Below are 21178 nucleotides of genomic sequence, written 5' to 3'. Positions count from 1 at the left end.
ACTTACTGGCAATACTTGATCATCGGACGAACTCTAGTTATACTGCTGACAATTACATACAGTACAGTATATAGTGTACTGCATTTGGCATACAGTAGGTATAGCTGGGGTTAGGGTTAGCAGCTGGGACTAACAACGAAGTGATCGAACGTTCTCGAACCCGTGATATTTTTAGGCTTTTACTAAACTGAACAACTTGAAGACTTCATTAGTGCTGCCCCTTCGCTCTGAATTCAATACAACTCATTTATGAATTCGCAAGTTGACAATCGAGCCAGTCTATGGCGCCGATTCGATTTTCCTTGCTGCACTATCGTCTACACTAGAGAGACCATTTATCATCGAGGGTCGCTACTGGCGTCTAGTCACGTGACTAGTTCTCCCAATTATTCATGCTTATATAATTCTCACGTGATGCTGATGCAGCATTCTTGTAGGAAAACACATGGATCAATCACACATCTACCGTACTGTATGAGATTGTACTACTGGATGGACACGATGACTATCAGTGGCGTCTTGCTCGTTGCTACTGCATCAAGTAGGTTAGTCCGCTTTGATTGAAAATCACTTGTCAGCCAGACGTAAGCAAAAATCATAACTGGTAGAAAGCACTCGACTGCAGTCAATATCCAGTACAGTATATAATTAGGAGTATACAGCACATCGAGACTAATGGCTTTGCAACGAGGGCAGTAGTTTATTTATTCATTGAATTAGCCAACAAGAAGCAGGTGATCGTCAATTAACCATCTTTGACTCAACTAGCCTTTCCATTTAAATCATCCAATTTTTCAAGTGGCTAAAGGGCTTTACTGGTAGTAAAAGATTCCTACTGTATACTGGTACTGACACATTGTTTTCTATTGGATCACGCAAATACCAATTTCTTTCGGTACCTCTAGAGTGCAGTGTTTATTTCCAAATTGGCGACCATGGCGAAAGTGATCCAATTACAGAAAGGCGATAGCAAACCTTCATCTACCAAAGATTTAAAACTTTATGGCATGAGATTTGATCCGTATTCAATGGCTTTACGCTTAATTATGAGACGCAAAGGTTTAGATTTCGATTTCTACTCCATCAAAATGTCTGATCGTCCCGATTTTCTACAACAATTAAATCCTAATGGCCAAATTCCAGTTTTAGAGCATGGTGATACCGTTGTCTATGAAACAATCATCATTTATGAATATCTTGAAGATACATTTACGGATAAACCACTTCGATCATCTGATCCAGCTACTAGAGCAATGGATAGAATATTCTTACATGAGATTTATACCAATTTGCCTCCTGTGATACGAGCAATGATGGAAGGAATTGAAGCTAAACGTTTATTAGATCAGCTACTACGTGTCGAGAATCGACTTCAAAAACAAGGTAGTCCATACTTTGGTGGCAATGAGCCCAATTATATCGATTTTATGGTGTGGTCATGGCTGGAGTTAATACCAGCACTAAAACGGGCATTCACCCTAACCTTTGAATTGCCTCGTGGTAGCTTCTCCAATACATGGGCTTGGATAGGACGAATGGACAAGGAACCAGTGATAAATGCAGAACGGAAAGCTTCACGTGTCAATGCTGAAATTCGATCACGCTTTTTTAAAAGTGTTGCCGACGGTAGCCCAGATTACATGGTTGGGTTATAGAAGTTCAATCTTCATCAAAGCTGGCACAGCTAGTGCCTATAACTTATACCTTTTATACTTTATGAATTACGATATCCAAATCATAATATAATATACAGTAATAATATATTGGACGTTCTTTATAATGAATTATATAATGATCATGAGTCGCCATTTCTCGTCAATCATGGCTAAACCTATTGCAATATCATCGATAGCACGACATAATAAAGTTCTCCTATGTGGTACAACATGAAGATACATTGCCACATCAATGTGGAATATCAAAAAATTGAACCTTGACGACGTTAATAACGTTTCACACTGTAAATAGATTCAAATGAACGCATCTGCTATCAAGTACGTTATTAATTATTATACCTTAAGTGCTGCGATTACATTACACTTGACAGACAAAATATTTCGCAGTAATAAAGCATAGGATATAATTATATTATAGCTGATACCCTAGACACTTTCAGTTTGCTCTTGCGTAGACATAATAACACAAGGTCCACATTTTGTATCCAGAAATGTCAAAAGACTAGAAATACAAGTAAAATTTTCATTTTCCAACACAACCTAGCTCACTACTTTATTAGCCCAGTAGGGTTTTGCTGATGCTTGTCATTTCGATTGATTGGTGAATACGATAATGCAACTTTCTATCCGCATTGACGAACAGTACTTCCACCAAAGATCTCCGGCTGGATCCAGGTTACTTATGCTACCGATTGTGAGTTGGTGGTTATGAATGACAATTTCTATCTCGAATTGATCTTAAAGTGATGACATCGATATAGCTATCACGCCACCATTTCAACGTGCAAACAATAGAAGCACTTGATGACTACTTATGGCTGGCTTAAAGTAGCTACCGATGCTGTAAATATCACTATAGAAATGGATAGTTACTATCCAACATTCGCATTTGCACGCGAATCAAAGTACGATATCGGTTCATGATTTATGGTGCCTATTCTACGCACCGTCACAATTTATCGCGTTCTTGATAGAAATTTACTAACTCCGTGTTGACGAGCAAAACTTGTTAGAATTGCATAAATTTATCTAAACGGTGAAGTCAAATTTTTTTGAAACACCAAAACATCATTAGACAATATTTGTTTTTCTTTTCTTCAAGCATATGCCGTATAGGGCTATCGTGCCGTTATTATCTGTAGACCATATTGTAACATTATCGATTATAGGATTTAGATAGCGGCAACGATTGAAAACTGTTGCTCAGAATAGGCCCTTTTGTACTTTAGAAAACTTTATTCCATATATTCCATTGTTAGAGTCCATTTTAAGAAATATTGATCTTTTAAGACATGTGGATACATCTTCCAACTGTATCAACATTATTATAATGATCACTCCTGTGGAAGAATGTTTTATCAATAAATTAAGAAAATATCAGTGAAATAAAATTCATTTATATTCAATTGAAGTTGTAACTTGGCGGGTACAAGCCATTGCCAATCTGGACATTATATATTGCAATATCATAGCTACGGTTAGCAGTGGCTCATTCTAATACCCTTATTTTTGACTGTTATAGTTAACTATGATTTAGTTGTGGTTACTTGTGTTCAAGTTGATCGATTAATTAATTAATGAATGAATGAATTCAAATCTTGTAATAAACTAAGGTTGATTATCTCCAATTCCAATTATTAGAAGCTTTTGCATGGAGTTAATTTTTCAGGTCTTAACATTCATTACAATAACTTAAAAAAAGATAATCACCAACATCTAGGTACTTCAAACTTCTTACGTTATCACAACACGGTAAAATGCATTGTAAACTATTCACAGTTGGTAAATCTGAAATGGCAGCATTCTACTGTGCCGCAATAATTATATAATAAAACTAGGCTAGTCTAGTACCCTATCATAAACTACAAGTCTGCAGTCATAGGCCCGTGGCCATACCCTCTAACAATTTACTGCTGCATTATATTCAGCTACAGTACTCTGAAATCTATTAAACTAGTTCTTGCTATTCCAGTAAGAATAACGTTTAATATATAATAAACGATGGTACCTATAAATTGAATAACTTCTGAAATCGATCTGATAGCAAATTCCTAGATATTAGTCTCGTTCTAGTAAAATTCCCAATGTAAAGGTGCTAACTAGTAGATATTATTTATCCTTTAACTTAAACAGCATAACTATTCTTGTTTCATACGGGGAAGAGCACGATAACATAATTGGCAAGAAATCCTGCTGTATATAACATACGCGTAAGTAAAAATTTAAGGTTGTTAACATATTCCAGTCTAAAGGTCTGATTTATCGGATATCGATTACTACGGTAGTCAGGCTCTTAATAAATTTCTATTTTAGCAAGCTAATAGGCCATTTTTTGGATAATAATGATATTTATTGGTGAAAGAGTAATCTTCATACACCATATCTAATAATAACCAATTGTAAGACGATGAATAAATATTTATCTAATTACATTACAAATAGAATAATCATAATAATTTAACATTTCTTAATTCGAACGATGCCGAAAATGATCCTAGCTGCATGATTTGACATATAATTTAGATATACAGCGCATTTCAAACATATGCATCCATTACCATACAATAGAGCAATACCTTGATACTAATTATATACACATTAAAAATCTTATAAACAGTTATCACAAAATGGAATCTTAATATCATCTATGACTATGACGAATCGTTTTTATGTGAATTAACTCGAAATTCCAATTCGTCAATAATATTGTTCACAAAGGTTGCAACTAACTTACGAGCATCTCTAATTTGCTGTATTCCGCGTGTTTCAACCTGATCTAACTCTAAGAGTACTCGAGTGAGCGATTCATCAATATAGAGGTATTCCTTATCCTTTTTGCTTCCGTAAAATGTTTCAACTTTTAATGCTAACTCTTGAACGGTATCTTCTAGAGATTTAACCTTTTCCAATTGCATAGTACAATATTCAGCGGATTCTTTATCACTACTAGTATCATTGGAGTCTACTATCTCTGTTGTCATTTCTTCATCTGTAGTTTTAGATTGGTCTTCACTTTCTTCATGGTTTTCATCGGAAGAAACGTCGTTACTTTCTTTTACCATACTACTTTGGCAGTTGTGAGGTACATCTGATTTATGAATACCGTCTTCATCACTGCATGATGATGATTTGTCAGCTTCGTATCCCTCTTCAGAAGTCAACGAGGTGATAACTTGGTCATTATTTGGAAGAGAGGAAGAATTCTGTTGGGTGCTCTCGGTATTAAGTGACCTATGTTGCTCAACCATTGCATCTTTGTTTACCTCTTTCTCCATTGCTTGATCGTCGTCTGAGCCACTTGATATATCTTCGTCGGACGATACCGAAGCTGCATTCTTTAATGGCTGCTCATTAATATTTGCTAAATTTTTCTCACAGGCACCATAAGTTTCATTTTCTTCTAGTTTTGGATCACTATCTTCTTGCATATTATCACTTTTTTCATCATAACGATTAGAAAACCATGGAAAAATTCCAAATGGATCGAATCGAGATTCAATGGTATCGCGCTTATGATCAGCTGCTGATGACCGAGGTGATGATGTTGTATGAGACGTATTTCTAGACTTTGTTGTAGGCCTCCTTCTTTGTCGAGGTATCGAATTATTGCTCGTCGAGCGATTAGGAAATTCGCTACAATATCGGCTTTCAGTAGAATGAGATGAATACATCGGCCATCGATTTTCAAATGGGGAAAACGCTAGAAATGATTGCTCGGGCTCCGAAGTCTGATAACCTCTGGGCCCGTATTCCATTTCTTCATCATGATAATCATCCATTAAGGGGTTGATATAGCCTATGGGGGATAAAAGCAGTAGTTTAGATGCTGGTAAGTCTATGCGAGTATGATATTAATGTTCTGATTATTAATTGACACTATTGAAAAATATCTAAATTAGTAATTACTGTATAATGAAGTCAATCTGGCTTCAATTAAATAACACGCCAGCCAGTATGCTACTACTAATGTACTGCATGCATCGATTCATCATTCTCGTACTGTAGTTGGATAGCTGGTTCAAGTATCTATATATTGTTTACCTCTTCTTTGGGGTTGATTGACGTATCTTCCAGCAAAACCTCTATTCAAGGGCATAACAGAATCGAACCACGGATGACTGAAACGTAACATTGCTTGCAATAGTTAGATTTTGTCAACAAAATATTCCAGATAATGATTTAATTTCAACTTTGAAATACGGCGGTACAGTTTCAAGTTGAGATAGAGTAAAGAAGTTGTCAACTGTGATCAAGTTTAATGAAAATTCACTACAATACAGTAATTTCCTGCAGAATACGATAATTTCGGAATAACTTTTGAAATTTTACTGCAAACTTGCAAATTAATTCATTTCGCAAAGCTTATATATTTTACCTGCTCTTGAGATGAGAACAATCAGGACTTTTCCAGATTACAATGAACAATAACAGCTATTGTAGTACTTATTAATAGAGACAATGCTTGGCTTTGTGTATCAATAGCTCTCTACTGCACTCGTTTTCTGGATCAATCTAGAACTTTACCACAGTATTGTACAGTTGTACAGTATACTGTACTGTAAAGCACATGTGTGTAAAGTACTGTACAATACACTAATACAGTACTATTTGAGTACTGGTACTGGTACTGTACACTGTACAGTACAGTAAGTTAGCGCCATACTGTAATACTGTACTATATGATTTTTTCTTTCTTCTATGGTCAGGGACCACTAGAAAAACACATGGACTTTGGGTGGACGGACTTTTCATACCAGACAAGGCCGAAAAATAGTTACTCAGTATGGATCTTTTGTATCTGTTTTCTAAATCACTTGTACTCATTTAAGTTAAAGAACACTTTAGGATCTAAAGTTACTGCCTGCAAGCAGAGCTTAGTTAATTAACAGGTAATGGAATACAATGTAATATTACTCCATTTAGAAAAAATCTGTGAATTCAGAATCGATTGTCTGCAGTACAATAATGAGTGTGCATTAGGTCATCTGGGATTGATCGCAATTATTTGAACACGTCGTTCACAGTGCTTGCTTTGTAGGTTTTTTGAAGTCTTTTCCAAGTCATTCTCGCTTAAATCAAGCAAATTAAACTAGATTTAAGCTGTGCGCAACGCGAGATAACGTTATAATTTTCATCAGAAAACTGCGAATCTCGCCGATTTATTTTTTTTTTGTTACTATCCTTGAACTGCGCAAGGGTATCGTGTGCATACTAAAGTACTGTCAAATTGAAGTGTTTGACACAATTTGTTGACCAAATATAACCACATGTCTGTCCGTCCAAGGGAGGATCCAGTCTAGGTACAGGGTGTCCAAAAATTATCCCAGCGCACAAATTTAAAATTAGTATTGCCAAATCGTACAGCAATTTGCCAAAAAAATGTACCGAAATGAGGGTGTATGGAATGTTTAGCTACGAAAAAATACTAAATTTCGAGTAAAACTAGGTAAAATCCTTAAAAACAGACTATTTAAGTACATTGCTGAATAGTTGAACGATTAGATTGTAAAAATCGGGAATAAGATTTGATATCGCATCACGGAGGAAATTGGATTTAAAGTCAAAAGTTTAGAACAAAAGAAATAAAATAAAAATGCTTAGAAGATACCGGCATCTTATTGTTTAATTCAACATGGACTGCCTTCATGCAGATAAAATATTGCTAATGTAATTGATATCAAACCGAGTAGAGTAATAATAAATAAATAACCTATCATAATCTGAAAACTTTAAAGCTGTAGGTTTTGTACTTTTAGAGATATTAAACTTTAAAATAAAAAACGCAGTATTGTACTAGTGTACTGGTTGCATGCAGCAATAACGAATTGAGAGAAGTTCAGGAAGTACAGCAAGTATTTTAAAAGTTTCATGCGTCCATCCTTAATGATTTTAATCGATTTTTTATCGATTGCACTCCTTTCAGTCAGCTAAGGAGTAACTGGATAGCCAAACCAGGAATCTCCTTATTCAATCAAGGATAACTGAAATTTCTCTCTCTATTTCATCGTATTGTAGTAATAATAAAATACCTTGAAATTCCGAATCACAAAATATGGAGATTTCTCTCCTAAACATGATGCTACTCTTTGGATCACCGGATCACTTCTATACATATCCTATTTTTTGTACGCCTAGTTGCACATGCCGACTACCTGAAATGATCACAGATATCCAACCGATAAAGCAGAACTTATACTCTTTCATGACTGTCCTAGTTCACTTCAGTATGAGTATACTGATATACATGCAAAACTCCATGCAAGTACAATCTCAGAATAGCATGGTAAAACTGTTCATCTTCTTTATTGCATCTAATCCTAACATATTCTAAATACTAAATTAAATTGGATAATTAATATGCAACAATAAATTCATATTATCAAGCCATTAATAAAATATTTAATATGACACAGCATTCGCTAATATACATGGACAAGGGGACATGCATAAACACCAGCATACAAATATACAGTTAGAAGATTCATATCATGTCGAATGTATGAATAGTTATCAAAATCTAGCTTAAAGTACCTCAACCATCGTTGTATAACGCGCACTATCGTACTGCTTTCGATGATAATTATCACTAATAAAATTAAAACAATCAACCTTAGGCTTTACATTACTATAATGATCATTTGGACAAGTCAAAATATTAGCCTGATATGTTGAAGAAATAGCTTTTTTGCCTCGGCTTACAAATTGAACATTCGTTGGATCATGATATTTCGTTAAAGTATCAACATCTGATGTAGACGTATACTTGACACTATCGTAATGACGGTTATATCTACGTTTATTCATCTCTGGTCTAGTGTAATATTGTCGATTCTCTTGCACTTGTACAATTTCAGCTCTCGTTTTTGTTTTTCGACACTTGATATTACTGTGATCCACTTTGCCTGGAATATTAGAATAATCTAATTTATCGCTAATAATGGATGAAATATTACACCGAGTAGGATATTGTGTTAAATGGCAATCGATTTTAGGTACAACTTGATCACATTCAACTTTGGAATTACAGATATTTACATTAGAAGAGGATAAAATATAACTTGGATTAATATTGCTGACTTTCGCCGGAATATCTTTATAGGATATCAAACTCGATTTAATCCTTGCCAAATCTTTCTTATCCTGATTTAAATTCTTATTTTCATGATCTATCTTACTTTTAATTTCGTTAAAGTTAGCAGTACTACTGACAACACTAATGTCATTATTTTCATTGTGACGATACGAATGATTTATCGAACTAACTATTGCATCGACGTGGTAGCAAATTGCGTCTTGCTTAATATTAGCATAGCTCTCCTTTGGATGATATGTAATATTGTGATGATCAATTTTACTTGTATTCGCTTTACTTATATCTAATGGACTATCATAGACCAAAGTACTCGTATCTTCTTTAGTAGAATTAGCAAATGACCTGTTATGGCAATCTATCGCCGGACCAATATCATCTATATCAATATCATTAGAACGGTGATAAACAATCACTTTCTCTTTACTGTTTGCTGAATTGTTAAAGTTATAGTTACAGCTATCAACCTTCGCAGTAACCGGATTAAAATCAACAGAATTTTGAAATATAGTTACATGATCTTTAGAATGATTTTTAGTTACAGCGTAATCCATAGGAAGACGGGAATGAGCTTCGACTTTTACGGATGGTTCATTCAAGATTTGAACACTGCTAGCTGAATGATTATAACTGCTATTTCGACAGTCAATACGACTACTTTGGACTTCGTTGGGTCTTGATTTATTACTGATAACTTTAGCTTTTCTTGAGCTTAACGTTAAACTCTTATCGTTGTAATTATCAATCTTGCTACATACACTTTCCAGGTTGATTTTAGTTCGTATTTTACTAATCTTTGCTTTACATTCAAGGGTGGATTGAGGTACTTTATTATGGCAGTCTACTAAGCTTTTCACCTTACTTAAATCCATTCTTTCCTTTCGAGGGCTCAATTTAATGTCAGTCCTAGGTGGCCTATAGTCCATTTTGTGACAATCAACTCGAACGCTTACATCGCCAGTAATAATCTTCTTGCCAAAATTGATCTTAACTCCCTTGCTAATCGATATTCGATTAGGATTATAACAGTCGATAGTTGATTTCGCTGTAATATTAGGAGTTCTTGTTCGTGGACTAATCTGAGCATTGCTACTATTTACATTGCAATTTAGATTATAGCTGTCTATCTTCGAATTAACCTTTATTGAGGATTTGGGTTGGATTTTAACTTTAGCCGGAGCTGTCTTCGATCTTAGTGATTTACTATCAACGTTACTTGTTATTATCTTTGGCGTCGTGTTACATTTCTTAATTATTTGATGCTTCTTGCCACGGCACGATGTCTTGTTTATTTTCTTTTTGGGTCTATTCCGATACAAATTTACCCTAGAAGCTACGATACCATCCTCTAAGTCCGCTGAATTATTATTCCTTGAGCTGTTCATATTGTAAAAGCGGTTACACTTCACCCAATATCAGTAACAAGAATACTGAGTAAATGAACTATTTTAACTACACAACCATAATCCAGTATAGCTCTGCGGAACCTTCAATAATTTTATCCTACTATTTCTCACTCCTCCGTTATAAAATTTTCTTTAATTATGATGAATATGTGGCAATGGATAAAGAAGACAAACTGCAATCCATTATTCATCGCTTATTGTCATGGTAACTTGAGGCAAGCTTCCCTTTAGTAACCAACGCGCAAGCTCAAACAAAATATAATTAACCTAAGCCATACAGTCTGGCTCAAGATATACAGATCTCAAGCATATTTTTATGATATCATTTCAATACACATTCATAAACCAGGCATACGCTTTAAAGTTTAATTTGAGGTATTCTGCAATAAAACAAATTTGATCAACTAAAGATACGTATACTGATCAGTGATCAGTATATTTGTATAAAAGTGTATACCGTACCAAGCAAAAATATTGTACACATTCGGTATAACGGCATTTTAGAATATCATTTATTTACACATACCGTACATTCAAACGTATACCAAGTCTAACCATGTTTTAAGCTACGAAGGTGCTTGTGCTTGACTGCAATAGGGTAATAGATGTAGCCAATTAAGTATATATTAATTATTTAAAATGATAACTAAGATGCTGTATCCATATAGATGTTAGTTTTCTTGAATTTATCTTATAATGTTAGCTACACAATTTTTCTGGCAGTATTTATAAATTTATTATAATAGCTTAAATGTACAGAGATAAATTATTTTAATCAATGAAACTCTAGACAATTGTTTATCAGAGTATATATATAATCAATTTATGACATATCTTCGTATCTTGATTATAATGCCCTAGTCGAATATAATTATTATTTTTTTCTGAAGTACTGACATTAAAATAATTTACTAGATATAAACAGAATTTAAAAAACTTGAATGTGATCATAAACTTGATAACTGCGGTCGAAACTATCGATCTGGAATAAATTAGTTTATCAACGTAGAGATAAAACTTTCAATAGCAAGAACCTAACCGGTGATCTACTATAGTACACATCATGTTCTAGGTCAAACAGTTAATGATTTACGCATTAAAATAGATTACAGAAAGATATAGGCAAATGTTCACATCAATCACAAGATATTGTCATAAATTTAAAATTTCACATAGTTAAGTTGCTATGTTGGCCTGAATATATTTAGATTTAAACATGCTAGTTCTAGAAGATTCTATTATCGCGTTATAAACATTGTCCTTAATAACAATCTTCTTATTAAGAATGTTCAAGATATGCTCATTTGATATCTAATTGTAATGCCGAAGTAAAGAGTACATTCGTAATTAATTTTGAAGTGATTTGTGTGTATATTCATGTATAGCGAAATGCAGATACAAATGCTGGATTATCAAGTTCTGACTGCTAAGATAAATGAAGACGCTAATTTTGCAGATGAAACTTATATTACAATCTTATTAAAATAACTTTCTAGATTTTGAAGCTCATTTTCTACAGGCGATCCAAATCGTGTGTTGAAAGTGTGAATTTCCATTCGACCACTGTCATATGAAATAGCCTGATATAAAATAACCGATATATATCAGTTAGATGTATAAAGAATAAAATCGTAGCAATAATGGCACAAAAATACTGACCATTTGTGGTGGTCTGCCAGGAGTCCCTAAACCCAAAGCTGCAACATCGTTCGACAATACAAATGTCGTTATCCTAATTAAAATATTAATTATATTATTCGTTTACTATGGATATTATAGTTATTAATTAAAAACAATAAAGACAGACATGAATTAAATTATTTCTTTATCAATTTACTTGCTATTTGTGAATTTATCAACTATAGCTGGCTCAGCAGCAGTTTCCAGAAGTGACCTATGGAAAAAATTGTGAATGAAAGGACACGTAAAATAATATTATTCCATGTATATTTATGAAATAGTTAATTTCAACATACCAAACATAAAATGTTGAGTTTTCATCTACGGCATAGATTACACTTGGTCGACTACGAGACCATGAAGCATTAACTACAGCCTTCTTCGTACGTAACGTAAGCAAAGGAAGGTCTATACACCGCAAACGATCATAATAAGCTAGCTCATCTATAAATGGCAAAGCGAAATATTTATCTATCTTAAAAGCTATAACTATAGCTACCTGTCGCTGTATTATATAGTCGAACCGTACAGTCATTGCATCCAATCTGATTGAAATGATTATAATTAATAATTTTGATCATCCATAAGTATAAGTTAGATTAAAATAGGTTAGTGTATAAAGGGCTTCAAATGTCTACAAGAATGCAAACACAGCTATTAAAACTAACAATAAAAAAGGATTGTAAAAATGGAGAGAATTCAATCGAGACCACTTCACATGGAGATGCTAAAGCAAAAGATGTCAAGAATTATATTTAAGTGAGATATTTGCTCTGCCATATTCATCTATAGCAAAAATATCAGCATTCCATTGCTTTACAAACCGTATTTAGATCTATGTAATCGAATACTTGGCCGGCTACCGGAACGAACATCATGTATTACTGTACCCTACAGACAAGTACGTATGTTAATCATAATACACCTAAAAATTATAGTTAAATCGAATATAACACACAAAGCCAATTAAAAAAATGTTGTAAATATAATTTCTCAAAAGCGTCAAAGAATAAATCTGATACTACATAATGTGTATAGAGCTTTTCAATTATGATAGAGCTATTTCAGTTATATTTACCATATCGGTGACAATGTAAAAGTGATTAGGATCACTTGGTGCCAACTGCAAGCCCAATGTTGAAATACTTGTAGGCATTACGAGGCTCCTTAAAGTAGAACATTCAACTTTGTTAAGCTTAACATTTAAATCATCATCTGTTAATCATGCGAAGCTTTTGAGCAATTACGCACTGTGTGAGTGGAATTTTTATATTTATCCAAGAGGTTTTTAATAATTTAACGCGGCCTCCAGGTAATAATCCTATAGATATTGATGAAAATTAAATTCGCTTTTGCTATAAGACAAAATAATTGTTTTATTTTTAGCTTACCAAGATCTACTGTAGATCCGGCGAGATCTGGTCGAGAAATTTCCACTACGACCTAGTTGAAAATAAATTGAATCTAAGAATAATAGTAGCCTAAAACGAGATCCGTCCGTACTGAAGTAAAGTAATCGTTGACATCAATCAAAGTAAAGAACAAACCCAAATATTTATTGTTCCTTCTCTCTCTAATGATGCTAGTTGAAATGATAAACCCGATGATTCATCTAAATATTAATTAAGAAAGTAACATTAGTGAAATTTATAACAAATAGGCTTTGGTTTATCTATCCAATACGGCAATATCGCTCTAACGATATCATTAAATACAGTACACTTACTATCTAATAATATTTTAATTATATCTAAGACCAGTTAATTGTCATTACTATTAATGGATGTAATGTAGTAATTCTCGATTCTCTATTTACTGATCAACTATCGTAAGATAAAAATTATCATTTATTTCATTCCTACCATTATTCTTAGAGGTGGCATTACTGTTTTTGACATTGCTGATAAATCAATAAGAAAAATCTAAAATTTAGTTTCGATGATATTACTTGTTCATATGGCAGGAAAAAATTTGGTGTATTTTAGGAGCTATTTGCCTAAAATAATTAGCAATGGCTCCATCTATGAGCATACTTATCAAGAGATACCAAAGGTAGTATAGATACGACAGGACTGTGATGATTAGTATCTTGTAAAGTGCCATCTATTAATTTAAGGCAATGAGATTAGATGATTAAATATATATGGTATCAGATTTACTATCCCAATTATATTCTAAGCATTGATATTAAATTTTTCATAAATAAAGCTTAAATTTTTATTTATGAAAATTTTATATCCTTTTACTTACTTGTAGAATAAGTTGGATGTCTTAAATACCAGTCGACACCATCGATAGTGAAAGATTTATGGAGTGAAGACGTTTCACGAAGATCCCAAACCAGTACCGCACCATCCATCTGAGATTAGAACACCAAGATAACGTAATCATAAAAATCAAATCCATACAGTAGAAATGTTATTAATAAAGGGCTAACAAGTTATATCATCGCAAGCATTATAACTTACCGTTCCAGCGAACGCCAACGATGCTTTTTGGGGTGACATACAGCAACAATTTGGCATATCGTCACTAATAAGTACTCTAATTAAATTATAAGAGTAAATGTATTTGTAACCTTAATATTTTTAATCCAAAGATATTCTTTTAATTATGATAAGTCATTAAATCGGTATTTTATGGAATATACTTTTGGGGCTGCGATGGTTCGTTGATATTCCATAAGCATATAAATGACATATCACTGGTGATGGCGGATTTAACCTTTTACATAAATGATAATATAAATGATAGATTAATACAGTAAAAAGATTCTTAGCTAATAGTATCAGACTGGAGTAACCCAATTTTAGCTTCTATTTCTATATGTAATTTCGACGAAAATGAGTTAGTCTATCTAACCGAAACTGGATTAGCTGCTGGTTGGTGGAGAGTCAACAGTAGATGAGTTTGATTATGCAAAAATTGCATACGAGAGATTGGCCGACCTAAAATTAATTATAAATGTATCACTATTTGTTTGACTTTACCAAAGGAAAATGGATTTATTGTCACGTATGCAACTACGTAAACCTCGATTAGTTCTTACCTTGTAAAAATGATAATTTACTACCGCAAGTGAAGATATCACCACTGACTTGAGTCTGGACTTGACTACCTATATTTGTAGTTTGAACCCGTTTACCTTGTCGGTATGCATCTTCTTCCTCTAACAGTGCGGCACAAACATGACCAGCAGATTGAAGAAACTGCGACAATTTTAATGAATCATTTTGCATTACTATAGCTTCAGAATCGCTGAATAAATCGTCATCTATAAAATTAGATATCAAGAAATATTTAATTTTAAATTTACTGTTCATTTCATTCATCAGATGATAATGAAGATCGACGAGTATAAATTTGCTATGAAAATTAAAAGAATACGGAGTCTCTGTATAAACTTACTATTTCTAGTTTGACTGGCGCCGTGACTAAGGGTTCCTTCAGCTGGAAATTGAACCCATCTATCCGTAGTAGTAATGTCCTCAGTTTGAATTTCTTGATCAAGATTATCATCACCGCATTGGACATAAGCTTGATCGGTGTTGGTCCGACCAAAACTTTTCATATATAGGGAATACTCATTCAAGGGCTCAAGTTCAAACATATTAAATCCAACGCTATCCAAATCAATTAACTTTAATAATTCCTAAAGAAATTTCGATTAATCGTACAGCATTAATTTTAGCTAATGAACTAAAATAATTTTAATAGATAAGAACATAAACTAAATAGTATGTAAAAGTATCGGAAGTTCCCTACCTTTCCTCTTTTTTTAGTTTTTTCAGCTACTTTCGCATTTAATGTTCGTTGTTTTGCAGCGGTAAAATTAATAAATCCCTTAGTTGGTCGTGCTTCTTTCTCCGTTGTTTTAGATTCTGAAGTTTAAAGTGGCAAGGCAAGTTAAATTCATTCTTTAATTTACTATAGGACTATTAAAGTTATCGATCCGAATCATAATTTCCCGATTTTACCTATTATTTCATCCGCTGTTGTTCTGTTTAAGCTTTCATTTTCTTTTCTCATGGCTTGCATTACCTAAAATATGAAGGTATCAGATTGTATGATGTATTGATTTATATTGATAAACCTTCTATTTCTTGTTTTATATCAAATAATATAGGATTATATAACTTTGAATCATGCTAAATTTACCTCGCGTAGGTCCTAGGAATTATAAAATAGGCAAGCATGAAACATGATTGATTGAAAAATAAGCCATTATAACATTTCTTTTGACTATTTTCCATATCTTACTAATGTCGAAAATTTACCTCATCGACGTCTTCGTCACCATCTTCTTCAAAATCATCTTCGTAATCCTGTAAAGGATGAACGGCAGTAATTAACAGCGTAATGCTTGAGCTAGAAGTAATTTTTCCTTCACCAAATTCTATCTTGACAGATCGTTTAAAGAAAATTGCAGTTTGAATACCTCAAAATCGTCTTCATAATTATCCTGTGGTTCTTGCTGGCCATTTTTACCAAATGTCTGTAGATCACTATCTTGTAATAGATTTTTAGCTTCCGCAGCACTAACTGCCGAAGCAGCTTTCGGTGCCGATTCTTCGTCATCTACTACATCCTATTTCATATAATCCAATAAAGATTTAATTAATATCTCGCCTGTCTGCCTGCTGATAACTCCAATCCCATGACAGTAATCTACAACAAAATCGAATCACTTACTGCACTCTCTGCACTTGTAGTATGGAACTTTAGATCAGTAGTTAAAATGTCTTTCTTGCGTTCCTGTTATTAAGAAAATTACGCCAAAATATTAAAATTGCTGTCGTAATTGATAATGAATTACAGCTTAAATTTTTCAATTCTCAAATAATAGGCAAAGCGGGTATATTGAGTTAATTATCCTTTAAAATAAAGCTATCATATTTATTCGTATTGATTGACAACCTCCTTTTTGAGTTGTTTTAGCATGGCCTTTTCTCTCTCCTTAATCCTTAATTCTTTCTCTTTATCAGTTTTCTGATCATCGCTGTCATTTAATGCCATATACGCTCTCCTAATAATTAGTGTTGAACATTTAATATTTTACGTCCAAATTTCAATATAATTTACGGTTAGAAACCGAAATGTACGATATTGACGTCGTTTTATGCTATTACAAGTCTGCAGACATATGTATTCCGATCAAATCTGTTATGGATATACTTAAATACTTGTTGCATATAGACATAATAATAGAATTAAATCAAGTCTTTTATCATTCGATCTTGATAAGAAATGATAATTTGTCTATCAAATGTGTAAAAATAATTTCAAATACAACTGAATTTATGGCTCATTACCTTTCTTTTTCAGTTATAATTGTCCGTTTAGACCCTGCCTCCTAGATTAAGAAGTAAAATAAGCGATGTCAAGTTGATTCTAGAGACGTATTATAAAAATAATGAGCTCAACTTTGACTGAAATAAAGACGATGAAGCAATTTAAAGAAAGAAATACTTTTGGTCTATCGGGACGATCTTTGTGCTTCGTATAATCTTCGATTGCTTCACTTTTAAATTAGAATTGAAATTTTTGGAGGACGTAAATATATTGCCTTATATTTTAATCATGATCATGACTGAATTTAATTTCATTTATATTACCCTTCTGGTTGTTCGTTTCTGTTTCGATGTCGGTGATCTTCTCCCTCATGAATGTGTTCCTATAATGTTGCGTATATATTAGGTATATCATAGAAGATAAGTTTGAGCGCTTTAATTCTAAATCTAGTAGCTCATATGGTTATGCAATAAATAGATGAACTATAATAGTTTGTCAATAATTTGTCTATTCTAAATCATAGAAACATCCTAGACCTTTTCTCTTTCTCTTTCTTCTCGTCGTTTTCTCCTACGTTCTTCTCTTTCCTCTTCAGTCTAATAATAAATTTTTAGAATTTCATGATTATATAATAGATTCTGATTGAGATAAAGGCAAATTTAACATTTTCATATAAACCTCATCTTTTCTTCGTCTTCTATGTTCATCCTTCTCCTCATCAGCCTATCAATGTATCAAATATTAGCCATCACTGCAGACATTTTGATGATATCAAAATTTTTTATACCTGCTCTCGTTCATGCCGTCTTCTCCTTCGTTCAGCTCTTTCTTCCTCGGTCTTCGTTAAAATAGTAAATCTGCCCTTAATTCTTATTTCATTTTTATTAACATAGTCTAGTTAAAATTGCAATTAACCTCTTCCTTTCGTCGACGTCGGCGCTCTTCTTTCTCTTCCTCGGTCTTTGTTAAAATAATATATCTATCCTTAATTCTTATTTCATTATTTATAGCATAGTCTAATTAACGTCACAATCAACCTCTTCCTTTCTTCTACGTCGATGTTCTTCTCTTTCTTCCTCCGTCTGTTGAAAATAAGTTAACGGTTTGATATACTGTGCAATCCTTTTATATTAACTATGATATGCTCATACAATAGCGAAAAATTTTAACATTAAAATTCCTACCTCATGTCTTCTATGTCTTTCTTTATCTTCATCCTAGTAAAAGGTAGCAATATAATGATTAAAGTACTATCTTGAGGTATTTATTTATTCTCATACTGCATCACGAAGTCGCTGTATATCATCGATATACATAGTATTAGCACTGGTCTTATTAAAACTTCATAGAGCGCTGAGTCACAAACATATCAATTTCCAAATGTTCAAATTAACATAACTGGTATTAATTTACGTTTAATACTCATAGTATCCGTATAAAATCAAATATTGATTTATACATGTGGGAGGTGTATTTGATAATTCAAGTACTAGTTGATTAAAACTTTACTCTAGACTGAATACCATACATTATATAATGATTTTAAATTAATAGACATTAATGAGAGCAAAGTTCCTACAGTATTTGCTTGTAGCCTAGTTCCTGCATGATTTAAGGTTATATGGTACTTCAACATTGGACGTGATCTTTTAGTAGCTATCATTCCCTTTTAATAACTTAGTGCATGCTTGACCAAGATTGTATAAAGTCTTTATGTAAATTGACAAAACTGACTTTTATTTCTAAATAACAGCAAAACACTTATTCGAAAGGGGAGTAATTAATTAATCGCTATTCCTATCGATAGTACTTAGACTATGACTATTTTGAATGGGTAAACTCTATTCCAATTCTAAAACTTACGCGATTTTCCTTGTCCTGTATTTCAGAACCACCCTCTTTGCTGTGATGTCGTCTACGATCTCTACTTCGATCTTTATCCTGTCTATCAACACCCTCATGTGACGGTCGCTCTATTCTGTGTCTTGGTCGATGATCGTCTTTCAATTCCTCACTTTGTTTTTTCTGCTCTTTCTCACGATATTTTCTATCCCTATCACGGCGCCGATCTCGTGCTTCTTTATCTTCAGAAGGACGGGGATGCCTCTCTGGGCGCTCAATAGAATGATTATCTTCCTTATGTCTACGACTGGATTCTAATTTCCTTTCTGAATCATCTTGATTATTAGCGGTTGATCTGGAAGACCTATGCCTATCGTGGCTATCGCCTTTATCGTCACGGTGTTTCCTCTCTCTATCAGCATCTTTGCCATCTCTTTTTCTTTCTCGATGCCGTTCTTCATTATCATCTTTCTTTTTTCGATCTCGATCATGTTTCGCATCCTCACCGTAATCATCCTTAGTTTGACGAATCTTACGATCATGTCTATTTTCTCTACTTCGATGTCTTTCATCTCTATCCTTCTTCGATTCATGCTCTCGTCCTTCACGTGCTTCCCTGTGTTTATCTCTATGCTCAGGTCGATCATGTCGCTCTTTTCTTTTATCATCTCCTACTTGGCCACCTTCTTCTTTTCTAGCATGTCTGCTGGAACCCTTATCATCGTCATGATTTCTCCTGTTTATTAAAAAAAAATATTGCTTATAAGTGGTATCAGTTGTCAATTGATGGTCCATCATCCTGTATAATTTCATAACATTTTTACATTTTTATGTAGACGACTTCTTATGTAATACAGTATAAACACGTTGGCATTCAATATTTAGCTTAATGTTGGTATTAAGTAGATAATGGTAAGATATGTGCATTGAAGTTCAATGATATTTGTTATTTTATGGGTTAGTTAAGAGACAGCGAGACTTGATAATTCCATGAAGTGCCAATGTATAAGCGGAAAATACACGACCTGTTTAATCAATAAGCTGTCGTAGTCTATTACATGTTGATATTCGCAGATTATAAGATAGAAACAAATGTAGATATTATTGCTTTTAGAAGTATACGGTAATATTGTGAATATAGTCAGTGATGATGTATTTCTCTTATTATTTACTCATTATCATCATCGATAATTATAACATGTAAACTCAAGAGATAGTATTGAGTAAGTTATGTGCTGTATATCCGGCAAAACATAAATACCATTAGAAAACTAATTTACTGAAATTACCTCCTTTCACTTCGATGTCTTCCTTCATCTTTACCCTAATATAAAGATATGAAAGTAATATTATGTCATAAATTAATGATAAAAGTTTGACTATTCCAGTACTATCATCAAGTCTTATACTATTCTCTCTCATTATTGCAATACCGCAGAATGCGTTCCTATACATGTACCCTACGACTATACAGGTACCGTATTAGAATCAATTCTAGCAGAAAAAGCTAACATCACTGTAAACAATAAAAGTTTTACCACCATGTTCTTCTATCTAAAAGCAAAAGATTTCTAAGGTAGTAGTAAAAAGCAAAGCATAGGATAGCCGTATCGCGGCATCTTACCTTAATAGCTCTTTTTAAATCATCTTCCTTCCAGGTATCTTCTTTAGTCCTTGTCTATAGAACGGGTAAGGACATGAAGTCATCAAGTAATCTTTATTCGATGTTCTATTCGATCCATGATAAAATTAAGACTATCTAGCTATTTTCAATATCCTCTACCCGTATTATTACTATTTGTGATTATTACTAGCAGATCATTTTTATTATTCCTATATTTACCTTTCCCGACGGCATCCTTATAACCGATATGTCACAATGTACTCTAAGCGGTGTTTACTGGTTTTTGTATACCTCTAACCAGTCGATAATGCTAACTCTGATATTAACTCGAAGGCAATTTATGCTATTCTCCGGTAGTATAAAATAGTATAGTTAATGCTGTTAGTGCTTACTCTCTTCAGTTGTGGCATTCGTTTGCGAGAGATATTTCCAAGGGAACCGAGGGGTGGCATCACGCGTGCGCAAACTTAAGCAACATCAAGAGTGCGTCCGTTCGTGTGTCTGTCTGTTTTGCTGCCATGAATTCCTGGACTTTGTCCAGGACAAGTCGAAATCAATCCATCTCTCT

General features: G+C 33.4%; 4 protein-coding genes across 4 annotated transcripts; 1 reads left to right on the top strand and 3 right to left on the bottom strand.

Annotated features, from left to right (window-relative positions):
• Positions 1 to 935: 935 nt before the first annotated feature.
• TRIADDRAFT_21044 (uncharacterized protein) lies at positions 936 to 1655 on the top strand (the record flags this gene model as incomplete). Its single annotated transcript, XM_002110093.1, has 1 exon — positions 936 to 1655. The coding sequence occupies one exon, from the start codon at positions 936 to 938 to the stop codon at positions 1653 to 1655; it is 720 nt and encodes a 239-aa protein (XP_002110129.1).
• A 2672-nt stretch (positions 1656 to 4327) lies between these two features.
• On the bottom strand, positions 4328 to 5808 carry TRIADDRAFT_53782 (uncharacterized protein; the record flags this gene model as incomplete). The annotated part of the gene is made up of 2 exons (XM_002109560.1): positions 4328 to 5472; positions 5718 to 5808. The coding sequence occupies 2 exons, from the start codon at positions 5806 to 5808 to the stop codon at positions 4328 to 4330; spliced, it is 1236 nt and encodes a 411-aa protein (XP_002109596.1).
• Positions 5809 to 8198: 2390 nt separating this feature from the next.
• On the bottom strand, positions 8199 to 10151 carry TRIADDRAFT_53781 (uncharacterized protein; the record flags this gene model as incomplete). The annotated part of the gene is made up of 1 exon (XM_002109559.1): positions 8199 to 10151. The coding sequence occupies one exon, from the start codon at positions 10149 to 10151 to the stop codon at positions 8199 to 8201; it is 1953 nt and encodes a 650-aa protein (XP_002109595.1).
• A 1484-nt stretch (positions 10152 to 11635) lies between these two features.
• TRIADDRAFT_53780 (uncharacterized protein) lies at positions 11636 to 20844 on the bottom strand (the record flags this gene model as incomplete). The annotated part of the gene is made up of 32 exons (XM_002109558.1): positions 11636 to 11752; positions 11832 to 11904; positions 12010 to 12066; positions 12149 to 12296; positions 13244 to 13295; positions 13400 to 13464; positions 14103 to 14211; positions 14321 to 14396; positions 14503 to 14576; positions 14715 to 14800; positions 14902 to 14970; positions 15046 to 15126; positions 15261 to 15504; positions 15618 to 15733; positions 15830 to 15893; positions 16130 to 16177; positions 16291 to 16440; positions 16545 to 16607; positions 16770 to 16878; positions 17165 to 17205; positions 17322 to 17373; positions 17468 to 17526; positions 17681 to 17740; positions 17823 to 17867; positions 17932 to 17982; positions 18060 to 18104; positions 18182 to 18226; positions 18329 to 18361; positions 19008 to 19722; positions 20276 to 20310; positions 20611 to 20664; positions 20830 to 20844. 32 exons carry the CDS (start codon positions 20842 to 20844, stop codon positions 11636 to 11638), a joined length of 3051 nt encoding a protein of 1016 aa, XP_002109594.1.
• Between the last annotated feature and the right edge of the window lie 334 nt (positions 20845 to 21178).

Source organism: Trichoplax adhaerens, genomic scaffold, assembly GCF_000150275.1.
Source record: "Trichoplax adhaerens TRIADscaffold_2 genomic scaffold, whole genome shotgun sequence".
Lineage (NCBI taxonomy): Eukaryota > Metazoa > Placozoa > Uniplacotomia > Trichoplacea > Trichoplacidae > Trichoplax > Trichoplax adhaerens.
This window is presented reverse-complemented; position numbering and strand designations above follow the sequence as displayed.